This window comes from Empidonax traillii, unplaced genomic scaffold (assembly GCF_003031625.1).
Source record: "Empidonax traillii isolate 1590-97213 ecotype Southwest subspecies unplaced genomic scaffold, ASM303162v1 scaffold1444:size425056, whole genome shotgun sequence".
NCBI lineage: Eukaryota > Metazoa > Chordata > Aves > Passeriformes > Tyrannidae > Empidonax > Empidonax traillii.
This window is the reverse complement of record NW_020956637.1, coordinates 79,458-96,584: the sequence shown is the minus strand read 5'-3', so window position 1 is coordinate 96,584 and position 17,127 is coordinate 79,458. Positions and strand designations below refer to the sequence as shown.

Below are 17,127 nucleotides of genomic sequence, written 5' to 3'. Positions count from 1 at the left end.
TGGCAGAGTGGCCCAGCCTGCCTGCCGGGTTCGTGGCTCTGTGTGTTGTGAAACTCGGCTGCACAGCGGGGCACGCCCGAAACTCTAAGTCAGGTAAGGTCCTCTCTGCTAACGAGCTGCGAATGTGGCAACTGGTTTAGCCGGGCAGAGAGGCGCAGACAGTGTGCTGGAATTGCCCATTTCCCTTCGGTTTATTAAAAACAAGTAGAGCTGACCCGGCTCACCTGCAGTGCCTCCTTATGCTCCACACAAAGCATGGATTCAGACTTGGCGTTAGAAGCAAAGAAAAAGCACACAGCTTTGACTTTTCACTAATTTCCTTTCTTATTTCCCTTCTTAGTCCCTTCTTGCCGTTTATTATTCCTCTTATTTCCCTCGCTTTGTTGGTGCAGAGTGTCACGGATGAGGAGCAATCCGTGCTCTCCCGGATGGTGCCAGAACTCCCTGGAGGAATTGTCAAGCTGGAACAAGGACCCTGCTGGCTGGGTCAGGCTTGCAGACCTGTTCTAGGCCATCTTCCACCCCAAAAGCACCATCACAGGGTTTAATTGTCTGGAAACTCCCCTTCTCTCAAGCCAGTCACTAAGAGGCCTTTACTTTCTGTGACTTTTCCCCTAACATCCAAACTACATCTTCCTCACTGCGTGAAAAATTGGTAAAGTCTGATGAATTCTCGGAATGTCAGACATTTGATGCTGACCCCCAAGCACCTGTGGGGCAAGGGCTGTCCGTGGGCTGATGGAGAGCCCTCAGATTCCTTCCAGCAGATGGCAGAGAGATGCTGGCAAAGCTGCCTCACCTTGCAGCTCCTGAGGGAAGAGATGGGAACCACTGTTCTCACCCATTAGTTGTTGCTCTCTACTGTGCCTGTCTCAGAGCACAGAAAAGCAGGAAAAAAAACGCAAATAGGGGTTAAATCCAGCCCTAATGCAAACTCTGTAGTTCTTGACAACACTGTTAAAATCCAGGTGGGTGGACGTAGTCAGTGAAAACTTTATTCCCAAGGGAAGGAGTTCCTGGGTTTGCTCACTCCGAACAGATCCTTTCACCCTGCCCACATCACTTTGATTCACCTCCACAAGTTGAAAAAATAAAAATCGAATAAATCCTATCAACCAGCACTAACTCACGTTCTAACTACAAAGGACTCCTCCCCCTCTGACCGGGGCTCTCTTGGTCACAGATACAAAAAAAAAAATCACAGGCACAGCTTTTGAGTTGGCCTTTAAAGGAAGAAGGTGCTAATTTTGTGCCAACAAAACACTTCGGGCTTTTGGGGAAATCCTGAGCTTTGCACATTAACACCTTCCCATTCCCAGCTGTCCCAGCACAGGTTGGAACAACAATAAAGATTTTTGGTAAAGTACCAGTTTCCTACAGAGGCATCACATGACAGGGCACTGATAAAACCGACAGAGAAGATAACTTCAATTTACCAAGATAGCCTTTACTCTGTTTTTCACCAGCACCAGCTTTAAAACCCTTTCTGGTTTCTCCCCATGGTTTAAATAAAACAGAACAGTTAGAATAAAGGTTTGAATAGTTTTAAGTGGCCTGTGGCTGTTTGTGCAGCCTGCTCAGTGCTTGTTAAGCAGGGCTTACACAACATCCTCTTGGTGGAAATAAACATCTAATCTGCAGGTTTCAGGAAATAAGACTCTTGGATAACTGGAACATCTCACTGTGGCAAAACCAGGCTGTACTTCATTTTTTAATTAAAAAAAAAAGGGAATGGCAAAGATGCATCAGGCTGAACAGATGGAAAATGGGTAATGGCAGTGCAAAACCTTCTCCAGGCCCTCGTGCCCTTCATGCTGCCCTTGCAGCTCTTCCTCCAGGACAGGTGCAGAGCAAGAGGGCAGAGGAGCAAACACTACCTGGAACACAGTTCAGCTTAAATATCCCCTCACCCAGTCCCAGCCCAAACCACTGGAGCCCCTCTCTGCCCTTCAGCCTCCTGTGTAAGAGTTAAAAGTTAGCTATTAAAACCAAGGGCTCTTGACTTGCAGTAGCTGAAGGGTTACTTTTCAACCAGGTTATTTTTCAGCTCATGGGTGGCAGCTGAACCATGACAGGCTGTACTTTGCTCCTGAAAGTTGGGAGCAAACACATCCTCCCTAACCCAGCATCTGGCCATTCAGAATCAGAAGCATCAGAGCCTGGTGCTGTTTCCCCAAAGATCAGACTTCAAAAGCAAAGAGAAGGGCCCCAAGAGATGCAGGTTTCTTGTTTTGTTAAACCTCATTCTGCCAAAGCCTCCCGTGTCCCAGGAGAAATACAGGATTGACAGAAATCCAAGGGGCTTCACCCTCTAACCATTTTTCAGCACTTGATTGTAGGTTAATTAGTAATTTATTAATTATGAACAGAACATAGAAGGATTATCTTGATTTTGAATTTAGAGGCTTTTTCACATAAGCAGTACCAGGAAGTTGCTCGTTGTCTCTTTAACTTCTTAATTTAACTTCCCAACTAGAAGGACTTAAGAACATCCTCACCTCCCTCCCAAACCACTTTCTGGTGGCTCCTTAAATGTACAAAACCTGACAAAGCAGGACAGGTGCTCAGAAAACCTTTACCACTCCAAATTCCTGAAGCACATAAACCATAATTCCAGTGCTTGCTTTCACATGCTGAACTCATGTGTCCCAATATTTACAGCCTGACACCTCTTGTGGAGCAAACCACATCTTTAAAACAAAAAACTACAAGAGAAACCAGATTATAAAGAACCATCTTACCAAGAAGATGGACAATCTTTTAGCCAACAGCAAGCTGGACAAGGATTGTACACAAAACACGATACACAGAACTGAAAGGAGATGGCAGAGATCTGTAAGGCTTTCTACTTTTTTATTCTTCTCCTGGTCCAACACATCTTCAAGGTCATGTCAGAACAGTCACAAATTCATCTCTGGTATGTGCAAAATTCAAACAAATTTACACAGATAAAACTGGAAAGGTAAAAACAAAACTATAAAGGTGGGGGTCACGGGTTAAAGTATTTCTTCAGAATCCAAGGGACAACAGTTGGGGTGTATTTGAAAACATATTCCAAACTTTTAAAACAAACTGCAGTTTGTTTCCACTGGGTTTATTTGTCGAGGAAAACTAAAAGAGGATCTATCTCTCTGGTGAACATTCCTTTCTGCTACACTCCCATTTGCTGGCAGACTTGTCCACACAACAGTCTCCTCCTCCTGCCCCTCACTTTGGTACAGCAAAAACCATCTTCACTCTCATCCTGCCTTGGACAGAAACCTGACGTGGATGTGGGTGCTGTTCAGAAGTCTGAGGTCAGAGAGAGGGGGGAGGGATTTAAAGGTCTATAAATAGGACACCGATAGTGTCAGGGATCTGCTTCCAGGTTATGTTACAAGCTCTGGTGTCCAAGCCACCATTAAGTCACTTGGTAACAGCAGTGAGAGCCAGACTCCAGCAAAAGGAGGCAGCTTCTCCATGGCTTTGAAAAGCCACTGAATCACCCCTCCCCAGTGAGTTTCCCTGCTCAAGGAAGACCCAAGGCAACTGCTTTGTCTACTACCCAAAATGCACAGAAACAGTATTGGCCTAAAGCCCTTTGGGTGGGAACAGAGAGCAGGAAGACATTTCTTCATGCCACAGGACCTGGCTTTACACATCTGGACTGAACTGCAGCTACAGCCTCTTTTCCTGTGGAATTTCTACCCAGACATCCCAGTGCTGAGCCCAGACAAGCCCAGGACAGAGCCCAGTCCAGTCCCTGTCCATGACTGGTTGGGCAGTCTGGGCTGGTGGGATGGATGGAGGACAACGGGCTGGGGCATGTTCTTGGAAAGCGATCCATGTTCAGAGCAGAGTTCACAGCTGATCCTGGGTCTGCTTTGGAGATGGAGCTGTTGTCACAACCACAGTGGAGACTGCTTTAGTAGAGCCAGACACTGTTCCCTGCTGGAGGTGGGAGGCTGGAACTGTTTGAATTCGTACCTGTTTGAAATAGAAAGCAAAAACTCGTGTCAGGAACAACACGGTGACACAAGGGTGGCACGTGCACCATGCTCTGGTAGATGATCTGCTTCTGCTGCCAACTAAAACTCAGTTATATGAACAAGACCAAGCACCAAAACACCTCAGGAGCAGAATCCGTCACAAGATCATTCCATCCACAGTCCACAAGGGATGGTGGCAAGAGATTTCCAGATTAGAGGGGAAGACTTAAAAACCAGTTTGAATAAAAACCTACAGGTCAACTGCTTTTACAAGTTTTCAGAAGGACTTGGATCCATTGGATCTTCAGACTTGTTACCAGCAGTTCTCAATGCAGATTAATTCTTTGGAATTACTGAACATTACTTTCCCAGACAGGATGATCTGCACAGCAGTGATGTGTTTTCTTCAAGAAACAGTGACCCACAGAAGCCAAAGTACAAAGCATTATGACAAGTGTTGAGTGTAGAGAAAAATTCTGACAGGATTTTTGGTTTTACAATACTGTCAGTGTTTCAAAAACATTTAAAACCTTTATTTGGATGGAGGAAACAAAAAGGTAGTGATGGACTTTGTGTGCCTGTTCTTTTGCTGGAACCCCATGTATCAAGTGTAAAGCCCTCAGGAAGATGTTAAGTCATAAAAAAGTAAACAAAATGATCATTCTAGGTGCTCTCACCTGCGTGGCCTGGCCTTGCTGCTGCAGCTGCTGTAGTTGCTGTGCAGTCAGAAAACTCACAGGCTTGTTCCCAGCAATCAGTTTAGTCCCTGCTGGCATCGTAGTCAGGATGATGTTTCTACCTAACCCACTGATGCTAAGGAAAAATAATTGTTGAAGGGTTAGTAAACAGCACAGCAGGCTCAGCAACTGTTCTGCAGTTGCTAGGAGATCACAGTTCTTGCTTCATTTACTCATGATTTTAAGTAGTGCGGTTTTTTTCCCCCCAGAAAACGGGCAAATACCGAAGTGACAAATTTATGCCAATATTTATCATTGATAGAGGAGTAATTTATCACACGAATTACACCTCTGACTCTGGACTGAGCACATCACTGGGTGAACCCTCCTCAATGCAGGAAACAGCTAAGTGCTCACTGTTCTGCCTTGAAATATTAACTGAGGGAGACACTATCAGAATTCATGGAAGAATAAACAAGAAGACTTCGACACCCGAATGCCAGAGGAATTTTCACCGAGGCACTTCCCATGCCTCCTGAATGGAGAGGTGGTTTCAGATTGCAGACATTTTCCAGTGGGTTAATTCTTGCTCAACCCCACAGAACTGATCTAACACCTGTTTTCAAAGTCAAGAATGTTTTCCTTTGGTGTATTCACTAGAACCTCCATCTCAGGGCACCTAAACAAAGACTGTAATCTCATTGCAGACACCACACTCAGTTTCTTGCAGCTGATAGACCTATTAGAGACAGCAATTCTCCTCCACCCTCTGCTTGCTCGCTCCCCAGGACCTCCTGAACACAGACCTTCCCCACCTAACCCCGAAGCACAGCTGTGGGATGCAAAGAACTCACTTGGCCCCGAGGTTGCCCTTGATGATGGGGGCGGTCACCACGCTCTTGCCCTTCACTGGCTGGCTGATCACCGACAGCGGCACCGTTATCCGCGCTGGGAGCTTGCCCTGGGGAAGTGGAAGACACGTGAGGAGCCACAGGGAGTTCAGCAGAGAAACTGCCTGACAACACACAATTACCACTCAGCTGCTTTGTGGGAGCCCTGGGAGCCCAAACCAGTGGCAGATTTGCTGATGAAATCTGTGCTCCGTTTCAGGCTTGTTAAAATTCACCTCTGTTTCATTCACTTCACAGCTGCCTGAGTCCTGAAAACCCACATCAGCTTTGCAACCACGATTTTTGTCCTCAGTAAACTACCACAGTGTCATTTAGCTTATGGAACTGCCACGATACAGTTTATGGTGCCTTCAGCTTTGGGTGTTAAAAGAGGACATCAGTAAAAAAGTCAAGGCACATAACAAGCACTTCTAGTTCTGAGTATTCTATGACACCATTCCAAGGGAAATTATTCCCAAGGTGTGAGGCAAGACACTGAGCTGCATGAGGCAAAACTTTGGATACACCAAGTTTATTTCATTCACTTGCCAGAGGGGATAAGAGAAGCTGTATCTGACTTTTCTGGGGCATTCAGCTACAACTCCAAGACCATGAAACGAGTTGCAGACCCACATCCAGAACACAAGTTGTGGCTGCCCCATCCCTGGGGATGTCCAAGGCCAGGTGGGACAGGGCTTGGAGTAACCTGGGCTAGTGGAAGGTGTCCCTGCCCACGGCAGGAACGAGATAAGCTTTAAGGCCCCCTCCAACCCAAACCATTCTATGACTCTACCACACTTAATCTGAGCCTGTGTGGATGTGAAGAGACGTTTTTGGCCACACACCATCAGCACACTCTGGTGCTCCCCTTTGCCTCCCAGCCCCGGGGAAGGCCCAGCACTACTCACTGCCTGGGACGTGGACACCACGGTGGTGCTGACGGGCACCTGCCGCACGGCCGTGGCTCCCGTGCCGAGGGTGATGGGGGTCCCTGCAGCTCCCGAGGCCACGGCCACCGCCTTGGACACCGTGGCACTGACGGTGGGCAGGGACACAGCCGAGGTGTGGGCTGTGCCAGCCACGCTCACCGCCGAGGACGAGGGCTTGGCATGAGTAGCTACGGTGATGGTCTGCCCGGCCTTGGGGGGCATCACCCCCAGCCCCTGCACGATCCTTATGGTGGCAGCCGGCTTGGCCTCCGTGGATGCCACCGTGGTTATGGCTTTGCCCTTCTGCTCTGCCACAGCCATGCCCAGGGCGGGCATCAGGCGGAAAGCAGAGCCTGCTGGCTCTGCAGTCTTTAGGTCAGGAGTCACTTTGACCACCGTGCTCCCAGCGGGGCTGGAGGAGGCAGGAGTGGCCGTGCTGGTCTTGGCCGGAGAGTCAGCAGTCTGCACAGGGTTGGACGTCACGTGCAAAGTGGCAGAGATGCCCTTCCCCCCAGCGCTGCTCCCCGCAGCCGCCGTGAAGAGGTCCTGGGTGAGTTTGACGGTGGTGACCTGGGACTTGGCCAGGGTGGCCATCATGTCCGGGGTGATGCGCAGCACCGTCTGCCCCTTGGCGTCCGTGGTGATGGAGGACGGCGGCAGGCGCAGCACGTCCTTGCCATGGATGCGGAAGTTGGTGGCCGTGAGGGGGATGCCACTGCCAGCCTGTGCCTTCACGCCGAGCTGGCCTGTAATAGCCACCTGGGAGGGAGCAGAGAAACAGCTCTGTCAAACCAGCACACGGCCCAAGGCACGCTCAGAGCACAGCTTCCCAACGGCACGGTGTTTGCTCGCGTCAGGATCGGCGCGGAGTGACACTGGCACGCAGGACACCACTGAAAACAGTTCAGAGGGCATTCCCAAACCCACATAACATAGGAAATACCGTGGTGCTGGTAGACAAATGAGAGATCACTAAAGAACCTCCACAAACACATCTTTCACCTGCACGTGGAAACAGGGCTCAAACACACCCAACCAGCAATGCCTAAATCTGCACAGTCTGTAACTCACACACCACTCACACCAGTGCTCACATCTGCACAACACATCTGTCCCAACAAGCAGGCAACAACGGGGTTGTGGAGCCCAATTCCTTGTCTCTCCCTCCCTCTCACCTGCTTGATGATGTTCTGGCCAGCCACGTTCTGGATGACAGTGGTGGAGGAGGTGCTGGCAGCAGAGCTGCCCGGGGAGCTGGTCACTGGTTTCACAGCAGGGCTGGGGGCTGCAGGCAGCCCTGTCACAGTGATACCTGCCTGCCCCGCCACGGAGCCTCCTGCTCTCTGCACCTGCACAGGGCTGCTCTGAGCTTTTACTGGCAGAGCCATCACAGCCTACAGGAGACAGGGAGGAAGCCTATGAGCAGAATAACACACTGTGAACAGTCTAGTCCTCTCTGGATTGCACCTTGCAAATTCAGGGAGACCTTACTGCTTTCTACAACTATCTGAAAGCAGGTTGCAGTGAGGTGAGGACTGCGCTCTTCTCCCAAGTAACAAGTGGCAGAACAAGAGGAACTGGCCTCAAGTTACACTGGGGAGGTTTAGGTTGGATGTTAGGAAAAATTTTTTCACAGAAAGGGTTGTAAAGCATTGGATGTGGGGTCACCATCCCTGGATGTGGCACTTGAGGACACAGTTTAGTGGTGAACAAGGAGGTGGTGCTGCATTGATGGTTGGGCTTGGTGATCTTGGAGGTCTTTTCCAACCCTAATGATTCTGTGATTCTAAGTTCCATGGACTTTCTAGGTAGTGCACAATTTAATGATGTCAGATTAACAGGCAGAGGGGTGAAAAACAGAGCACTGAACAATATTGTTGATGTGAAACTGCTTCTGTGCTGTTGCCCTGCAGCCACTGCGTGCTCCAGGCGTGCACAGAATGCCTGTGCACCACACCAGAACACCAGAAGAAGTCAGGTTAGATGTCAGAGCTACTCCACCGCTTCCAACTCACCTGAGGCACCACTTTGGTTTGCGTGGCTGTAGCTGGAATGCGGATTTGAGGCACTGATGTGGGCTGCTGCTGCTGCTGCTGTTGCTGCTGCTGCTGCTGCTGCTGCTGCTGGGTCACCACGGGGGCCTGCTGGGACACTGGTGGGAGGCTGGACGGGGCAGTGACCACCCTCACCTGTGGCAGCCCCGAGGAGGCTCCGTGAGCCACCACGCGCGGGGAGGGCGGTGCCGGCCCAGGCTGTGCCGGAGAGCTCTGAGCTGTGGAGAGCAACGTGCCCAGCTGTGGCATGGTGGGGGATGACACCAGGAGGACACTGCGGGAAAGAGGGAGGCAGGAGGTCAGCAAAGAGATGTGGGAATTTCATAGAATCACTTAGGTTGGAAAAGATCTCTGAGATAATCGAGTCCAACTTTTTTTGACTGATCCCCACCCTGTCCCGCAGCCCAGAGCACTGAGTGCCATGGCCAGGCCTTCCTTGGACACCTCCAGGGATGGGGACTCCAAACCTCCCTGGGCAGCCCCTGCCACTGCCTTACCACCCTTTCAGTGAAGAAATGCCTCCTGATGTCCAACCTGACCCTCCCCTGGCACAGCTTGAGGCCGTTCCCTCTCATCCTGTCCCTTGTTCCTTGGGATTAGAGCCCGACCCCTCCGGCCTCCTTTTCTCCAGGCTGAGCCCCCCTCTTAACTGAATTACACAAATCACTGAAAAACAACCACCAACACTCCCAAGTGATGTAGTAGACAGAAGCAGTACCTCTGGCTGGGTTTTGCTGGCTCTGCCCCAGCACTGGATACACTCTTGCTGACTGCAGGCACTGGAGGGGGTGAGATGGGTGTTGGTGGCAGTGCTGGCGCAGTTGGTGTCACAGGAGTCACGGGAGTTGGTGGCATGCTGGAGTCACTGAGGCTCAGCTGGCTGGGCTCTGCTGTGCTGCTGGGCAGGGCTTTCACAGCACCCTCCTTGCTGCTCGACTTCTGCAAAGGAACCACAGCCAGCACCTCAAAAACTGGCACTGCTGCACCCTGGAGTGGGCTGAGCACTTATTAACATGAGTTCTCTATGGCTATGAATAAGGAAATCAAACATGACTGACTGTCTGCCTTCCCCAGCTGCAGCCATGGATCACTTGGGGTGTTTGGCTGCTCCTGTTCTCAGGGAAAAGGGCACCTCAGCTGTGACAAACATTTAGATTTCCACCTTGGTTAATGTGCCAGCAGAAAGTACTTTGGAGAGATTTGGTATCAGAAACAACAAAAGGATATCCAAACCCTGACAGCTCCACCACAGCAAGGGAGAGCGTGTGTTCCATACACCCTGCTGCAGATTAACCTCAAAACCAGATCTGAAAGACCACCCCTATGATGGGGAGCAAAATGAATTCCACTGACCTTTCTGCTGAGTTAACAAGGATAGCAGTGGAAGCTGAATGGAGGAAAACTTCCCTCTTTCCCTCTTGATTTTGTGCACTGGTGCCAGATATTCATATACATCATGTATTGCTCACTCAAATGTGGGAATTTTCATCACCCACCATGGATGCAGAATTTATGGATCAAATTGAGCCCGATCTACTTCCCAATCCCAAAAGCAGCTGTGCAAAACTGAGCAAAGAAATCTACCACTTTAGCTGGAGGTTTTGGCTTCTGAAGAGCTTTCTTGGCCTTTGCTGCAGCAGCTTGAGCGTGGTGGATCCGTTCTGCAAGGACAAATTACTGGTTAGGTTAATTCATGAACACAAGCAAACTGATTTAAGGAGGAGGCCAATTCAGGCCTGTAAATTCATCTTCAGACAAGGAATCACACAGTCATGTAATAATGCAAAGAAAAATACCAACTAAAATGAGTCAAAAAGGCTGACAATAAGACATAAGTTGTGAGTGGACATACACCAGCAGTTCTTGCACATGTGATACTATTTTTCAAACAGACCCTTCACAGTGACACACTGCTCTGCAAGACTGGTTATAAACATTTTAAATTCCTATGGGATCCCCAAGGCTCACCAAACTCTTCCTCACTCCTGTCCCGGTGCAGGTAGATCCACAGCTTGCGCCCGATGTCGTATTTCACACAGGGATCTTTCTCGTAATGCAGTCGATCCAAAGCACCACTGACAACAGTGTTAACCTGCAAGTTCAGAATTCACACATTACAAGATGCCTCTGGCTGGGCTGGCCAAAATTCATGAATAAAAAAAGCCATCCTGATTTGGCAGAAAACCTGCATAAGCTGTGAGCAGTGTCCACCTGAGTGGGACCAACTGAGAGCAGATGCTGCAGCACAGGATGCTGTTTGTCATCTTGGGTTAAATGGAGCTGCCACCAAAGCTAAAAGCTTGGAAAATGGACTGTTTCTGAATCTAAAACGTGAGCAGCTCTATGACAGAGTGTTAATTCTGTGGCTTTTCTAGCTGTTTTTTCATCATCCAGAGTTTGGTGCAGATTTCCAGCTGCTCAGAGTGACACTCAGTTCCCTTTTGCTAATCAGAGCAGCAGAAAATTATTGGTCCTTAGCCCCTGAATGCTGCCTGGGTCTGTGCAGTGTGTTTTTAGGAGAATCTGAGGCCAGACATGACATCCAACTTACCTGAGCACTGGTGACATCTGGAGCCAGGAACTGGGAATCTTTGAGCAGCTCACAGATCTCAGCACGAGTTCCTTCTCCGTTAGGAAGGCGAGCGGCAGCATCACGGACTGCAACACAAAGCCAGAGCTTAACCCTCCAGCTGTGAGCAGGCAGCTGTATTCAGGTACTCCAGCAGGTGCATTGTGGGATTGCTCTATTTCCCCTGCTCTCACTGAGATCTAGTTCCTAAAGTCCCTCAGAAATATGTGAGGTTGTAAAGGACTATTTTAAAATACATCAGCTGTGCCAGCTTTGTGCTAGGAGTGATAAACTTGAGGAACAGCTCCCAACCCCACCTTAGATTCCTAAAGTCACTGTTCAGAGGGGCGGGGGGATATTTTCCTTCTCTAAAATAAACTGTTTTGGCCATCACCTTACCAAGGGACAGGATGGTGACGTATGCTGGTCTGTCTGAGCGCAGCAGAGAATGTTCTCGAGCTTTGTTCAGGGAGGTTTCCTTGTCAAACACCCCCTTCACGGGCCCAACGACGGACTCAAAGCCGTGCATGCGGAAGGTGAAGGCTTTGTGGGGTTGGCTGTACCGGTACCTCTCCTGGGTGGGGGGGACAAGAGCACTGAGTTTAGCAAGCAACTCTCACAAAGGCCTTACAGACTTGTTACCATTCTCTAGAGAAAGCTATTTTTAAATGTAAGGCTCAAATATTGCTGAATAAACTTGGTTTGGATCAAGAACTAAGCACCCCCTAAGCAAGGTGTGCAGGTGCAATACAGTAGATTTATTGTCAAGCAGCTGCACAGATTAGAGGTGCCAGAGATACAAGAGATACACCTTCTGCCCAGCAAACACCCCTTCCCCCCTTCTCCTTTAAAGAACCCCCATCATGTGTTTATCCTGTAATTCCCACTTGCATCTACTGCAAACAAGACAACTCAGTGTATGGGTGCACTTATTGACACTTATTTTCTGCTTGTACTCATACATGCCCAAAAAAAAGAGAAGCAAGTCACCCTCCTCTGCTGGGGGATGGAAAAAAAAAGAGACAGAAATATTGGCACTACCAACTGACACCACCAATTTAAATTAATTTTGCCCCAAACCCACTGGAACTACTGGTTTTGAAGCAGCTACACTGTCAGCAAGTTTTACGTAAGGCCAAGATTCCAACTTCAAGGTAGAAGAAAAATACTAATCCTTCACATTTACAAAGTTTGTGTAGAGTATAAACTGCCATCCCACACAAATTCTCCTGTTTTAGTGGACAACTGTTTCAACACGTGCCTTTAAAATTAAGGGGATTCACTTCTCACCTGCTCCTGAAACACCCGTTTCTCCTCTCCAGTGCTGGGCCGGACCACATAGTCAGTCCTTCTGAAACAAAGGCCACCATCAGCTCTCAGCACAACAAGCCCACAACAGTCCCAAAGACATCCCAAAGGATTAGACACCCCATCCTTCTGCAAATTCTTCTGAATAAATTCTGGAAGCATTTATGGTAACGTAAGTAAGTCCTGCAGAGATCTTAAAATATGCACCTGAAGGCAAGCAAGGACTGTAAATAATCCCGTTATCAGGACCTAAGGTAGATTACAGTTTTGCTTGATAATCTATGCAAAGCTGGAGAAAATCAGTTGACTTTATGAAATCCAGTTACTGCATTTATAAAATCAAACTATCAGGTTTCCTCCTGACCCGTGATGTAAAATTGTTTTGTTTTAAGATGCAGAGGTGCAAGGACCAAACCTCCCAGCTCCAGCATCACTGCAAAAGCTTTCAGGGAGTGTTATACACTTACACTCTGGGCAGTGGCATGGCATCAGAGCTGTCTTCATTTTCCTAAAGAGAAAGAGAGAAATATCAGTGTTGGAGAGAACTCAGTCAGGTTTTGTGCTGCTAGGAGGTGATTTTTGTCCGACTCACTTTGAAGAAAGCCTGGTCTTTGGTCTCCAGCCAGAGATGAAACAGTGCTACCAACTCCTTCTCATGATCTTGGTATGTACCTAGTAAGAAATCAGGAAAAATTAGAAATAGAAATCTTAACTGTTACAAAGCTTGTACCTCCCAGTCATCTCCTGTTTCCTCCCCCTCTCAATGCATCACCAGTCACAAGGCATCTGTAATTCAGTCAGTATGAGCTTGGGCACCTTGATCATCAATTTGCTCTTTGGTGCCCACTTTAAGAATTGGAATAGTATCAGTTTGCTCCACAGAGAGGCTTAACTCACTTGTAACTGTAATAATCAGTAATTACTCTGACCAGTCAGAAGGTAGGGAAAATATGAAGGTGTTCAGACTGATTTGAAGGGTGACAAACATGTTTAAGGCAGCAACATGAAGAAATACAGCCCAGTGCCTTTGCTCATTTATGATCTGTCTGCTGCTGATACTGATGTCTTGTGAAAACCTCGAATCAAAAACATATTTTCGCTCAGCTGAAAGAAAAGAAAAGGCCTAACAGCTCTGCTTGTGCTTCTCTGCAGGCTGCAGCACTCTGAAAAGTAAAGTCCTGGAGACAATAACAAACCTTGGCTATAGCAGAAACCATAGCAGAGCACCAGGTACTCACCAACCAATTTCCACTGTTGAGTTTTTTCCTTGAATTCAACAAAAGGAGCATCTGCAATGGAAAATGTGCATGTCAGAGACATCAGCCAATGGCCCAAGCCGAAAATCCTGCTGGGGTAATGCAAATGCTCGAGTTGGGCTCACAGTGACAGAGCATTTGAAGTGACTGTGGAAGTGCATCTCTGAATTTATCCTTGCCCAAAGGATATTTCACACACATTTTCACATGCTTGGGAATCAAGCTGGGGCTTAGCTACTATCCCCAATCCAACCACAATCAGGACATGTAAGTTATAAAGCTTAGCACAGAAACAGTCAGCAATACAATGATTCACTGTGGTGATGAATTAGAAGTTTATTTGAGCGATAATATAAACCAGCACTGTTTGGAACAGAAGAACAAGCACCATTAAGTATTTTTAACAACTATTCTTACCTCTGCTGTCACCTGCCAAGTACTGCAAGGCAGGTAAAACCAGTTCAGACCAGTTAGGGGCAAATGAGAACCAGTTATTTAGTGCACTGGCATGAGAAGATTGCCAATCAAGAACTTTATCTTCAAGCTGAAGAGAAAATGGAAATATTTCATTAATGATCTCACACTTTAAACTATGATTGTTTCCACAGAAAACAAACCAGCTAAACACATTCAGGAGACAAAAAAACTTTTATGCACGAAAAAAAATGACCCAACCTTTTCAAGTAACTGTAACATGGTATTTTAAACAAACACTTGCCCATCTCTGCCCTTAATATACAGAATATATCTAACTGTGATCTATAGAATGGGTATGGAATGACTCATGGATTCAACTGATTAAATTCATGAAACATGTTTAAAACAGAATGTGGTAGCACTCCCATATGGTTTAATTTCTTTACTATGTAATCTACATCTTAATATAATTTACAACAAGACAACTCTGGAGAAAAGTCACTATTACATAGCTTTAAACCCCTTTATCCTTCAATGTTCCTTCCTGCAAAGATTCCTAGTTAAGTGGGGGGTTCCTTACCACCGAGAGAGTAGCAGGTCCTTCCAGAAACAGTATCTCCAAAAGAAGGTAAAAGAAGCTGGATGATATTTCATTTATTTCAAGGCATGGTTTCACGTCTTCAAGAGGTCTTCAAATGAAAGAGAACACAAGGAGAGTAAATTCTCTGAGTAAACATTCACCTTCATATTGCAAGATGAACACCAGACATTTCACACATCCCAAGCTGCACAGAAGCACAGCCTGCAACAGTCCCGCAAAAACCTGAGCTGCAACATCTGCTGCTCCCTCCCTCTGTGCAAGGTGTTCAGGGCCCTCTACAGCACTTACTCCTCTTTGATTGACGACAGAGGGAGGGGGGAAAGATCCTGAGACATGGGTGGGATTCCATCTGCATTGCCAAGAGAGTCAGGTAAGTCTTCCACCTCAGATTTAATAACCTTCAGCTTCTTTTTCTTCTTATCCTCCTTCTCCTTCACCTTTTTCTTGAGCGTCGCAAGGTCATACAAGGCTTTAGATATAAGAAAAGGTCAAAAGAATAACTAAAAAACTTCTTACAATATTTCAGTGAGAGCCATTAACTAGCTATTTAAACACATCCAGAACTGTATGTTGTGTGCAACTTATTCACACATCACTCATTCCACCTCTCCAGTCATTGCCACGAATCTTTAGTTTTCCCTACAAAAGAAAACCTCTATTTTTTTAAACCAACATATACAAAATTAAAAAGGCAAAGGATCCACTGACCTGCTAAGGAGCCTTTCCTGCCAGCATTCACTCGAGTCATGATGTCCTCCAGGGTCAGGTCTGTTGTGACCAGATCAGGGTGATCCTACAGAGGACAGTGGGGCAGAAATTAAACTGGGAAAGGACACGGTGTTAAGACAGTTGCAAGGGTGCAGAAGTACCTAAGTATGGAAATGCCCCAAACTTATCCAGGATCAGCTTGTAAAGCCATTTACTGCAAAAGCTGGGAAGTCTTTTAATCCTGAAATCAAACTTTTTTTCTCTCCAAAATATGTAACTAAAATTACAAAATCCTTCTAACCAGAGAAGCATAAGCAGGACCTGCATCTGTACACTGAAAATTAAACTCAGGTTATGGTAAAGGGCTGAAGAGTCGCTGCACACAAAAAGTAGCAATCATATTGAACTTTATGGCTAACAGATAAAAGACTAAAGGACAAAATGCAGTCCCAGACTTTGAGATCTTACAGGCTGACGTTTTCGTTTCTCGTGGTGCTTCTTCAACATCATCTTCAAATCACTTTCCCCAAGTTCTATCTTGTCTGCAATGAAAAAGATTTCAGATATTATTTGCATAGTACTCCCCTGCTGTTACTTTGCAGACTTCTTAGAATGACATTTTCTATCCATTCTCACGTCCAGCAACCTCCAAATTTCAATAACTAATTTACTAACTTCTCCTTATTTGAATTTCATTCACTCCTTTGTTTCGGTGCTTCCTTGGGTCATCAGATTTCATTGCTGATGCAGCCACGGAAGTGAAAAGAAGCCAGAATCAGCTTGAAGGGTTTGCAGACTGGAATTCTTAAATGTTTTGAACTGGACTGTGCTAATGTTTCAACCATTAAAGCCAGAATACAACAGAGCAATTTGTAGCATTACACAAACTGTGACCCTTGTGTTAAACTACTACTGCTATAAAACTGAGAGAAGAACCAACTGTTGGGTTGACTGCAGAAACGAAGCATTACAAGTTTTCATCAAACAATACATTTTCAAGCTGATTCCTTGCAAGGTCTCAAAGTAATTTTCCCCTCTGAATCTGTATTGGCCCCTGGTTTGGTTCTCACCTGCTGTTTTCATGTCCGAGGTTGACAACGTGGGGATCACTCTCAGGGGAACTGGTGGACTTGAACAACGTGCTGGAGAACTTGGAGGCCAAGAGATTAGTTCTAAAACAGAGAAATAAATTTACTTCTGCAAGACTTAGAACCAATCTGTGTAACTCTATTACCTCACGTTCATTAAATCACAGCCAGTAAAAACAGAGTCCAGATTTCATCACTCTGTCAGAGACAGTGTCCCCACATCAAAAGTGTGTCTTTCTCTGTTCACACCTCCAGACTTTAGCTCAGCCCAGGGCATTACCTTCTTCATCAGAAGACAAGGCAGTGTCTCCACACTCCTCTTTCACCTCCCTCAGGATTTTCAGGTAGCGCCGGTGTGCCCGTCTGTCTCGTTCTTCCGAGTCGTACGTTGATGGGAAGTGCCTTCTCCTCAGGGTCATCTCGGGGCCTCCTTTCCTGGCCAATTCCAGCAAGTGCTGGAAGAAGAGATTCGTGTGGCATTAGCTGTGCCAGCTGTGGTTCTTTAAGCCAGGACAGGTAAGCTCAGCTCAGGTATTTCCAGCAAGGCTCCCCTGCTGTCAGCACCTCAGTCCTGTGTAAGGGAACCCTTAGGAAGGATCAGTATCTGCCACTTACAGGATTTTAAATCCAGCATTTTAAACCATCAAAAAAGCAAGGCAAAG

The 17,127-nt window shown here is 47.0% G+C and overlaps 1 protein-coding gene across 5 annotated transcripts in view; it reads right to left on the bottom strand.

Moving 5' to 3' along the window:
- Positions 1 to 2,832: 2,832 nt before the first annotated feature.
- Positions 2,833 to 17,127, bottom strand: part of NFRKB (nuclear factor related to kappaB binding protein) — a 23,589-nt gene continuing 9,294 nt past the window's right edge. For 2 of the 5 annotated variants that reach the window (XM_027907363.1, XM_027907362.1), the window contains exons 5-26: positions 16,746 to 16,920; positions 16,448 to 16,549; positions 15,846 to 15,919; positions 15,378 to 15,462; positions 14,958 to 15,138; positions 14,649 to 14,757; positions 14,069 to 14,195; positions 13,634 to 13,684; positions 12,988 to 13,067; positions 12,863 to 12,903; positions 12,378 to 12,438; positions 11,487 to 11,661; positions 11,070 to 11,176; positions 10,487 to 10,610; positions 10,085 to 10,179; positions 9,237 to 9,457; positions 8,480 to 8,792; positions 7,640 to 7,858; positions 6,444 to 7,223; positions 5,500 to 5,606; positions 4,646 to 4,781; positions 2,833 to 3,966 (exon numbers count right to left, since the gene is read on the bottom strand). In XM_027907363.1, the coding sequence (XP_027763164.1) occupies positions 3,841 to 3,966; positions 4,646 to 4,781; positions 5,500 to 5,606; positions 6,444 to 7,223; positions 7,640 to 7,858; positions 8,480 to 8,792; positions 9,237 to 9,457; positions 10,085 to 10,179; positions 10,487 to 10,610; positions 11,070 to 11,176; positions 11,487 to 11,661; positions 12,378 to 12,438; positions 12,863 to 12,903; positions 12,988 to 13,067; positions 13,634 to 13,684; positions 14,069 to 14,195; positions 14,649 to 14,757; positions 14,958 to 15,138; positions 15,378 to 15,462; positions 15,846 to 15,919; positions 16,448 to 16,549; positions 16,746 to 16,920 (3,489 nt within the window). In that variant the 3' untranslated portion in view covers positions 2,833 to 3,840. The remainder of the gene's footprint in view (positions 3,967 to 4,645; positions 4,782 to 5,499; positions 5,607 to 6,443; positions 7,224 to 7,639; positions 7,859 to 8,479; positions 8,793 to 9,236; positions 9,458 to 10,084; positions 10,180 to 10,486; positions 10,611 to 11,069; positions 11,177 to 11,486; positions 11,662 to 12,377; positions 12,439 to 12,862; positions 12,904 to 12,987; positions 13,068 to 13,633; positions 13,685 to 14,068; positions 14,196 to 14,648; positions 14,758 to 14,957; positions 15,139 to 15,377; positions 15,463 to 15,845; positions 15,920 to 16,447; positions 16,550 to 16,745; positions 16,921 to 17,127) is intronic. The other 3 variants (XM_027907366.1, XM_027907365.1, XM_027907364.1) reach the window with 3 other exon arrangements.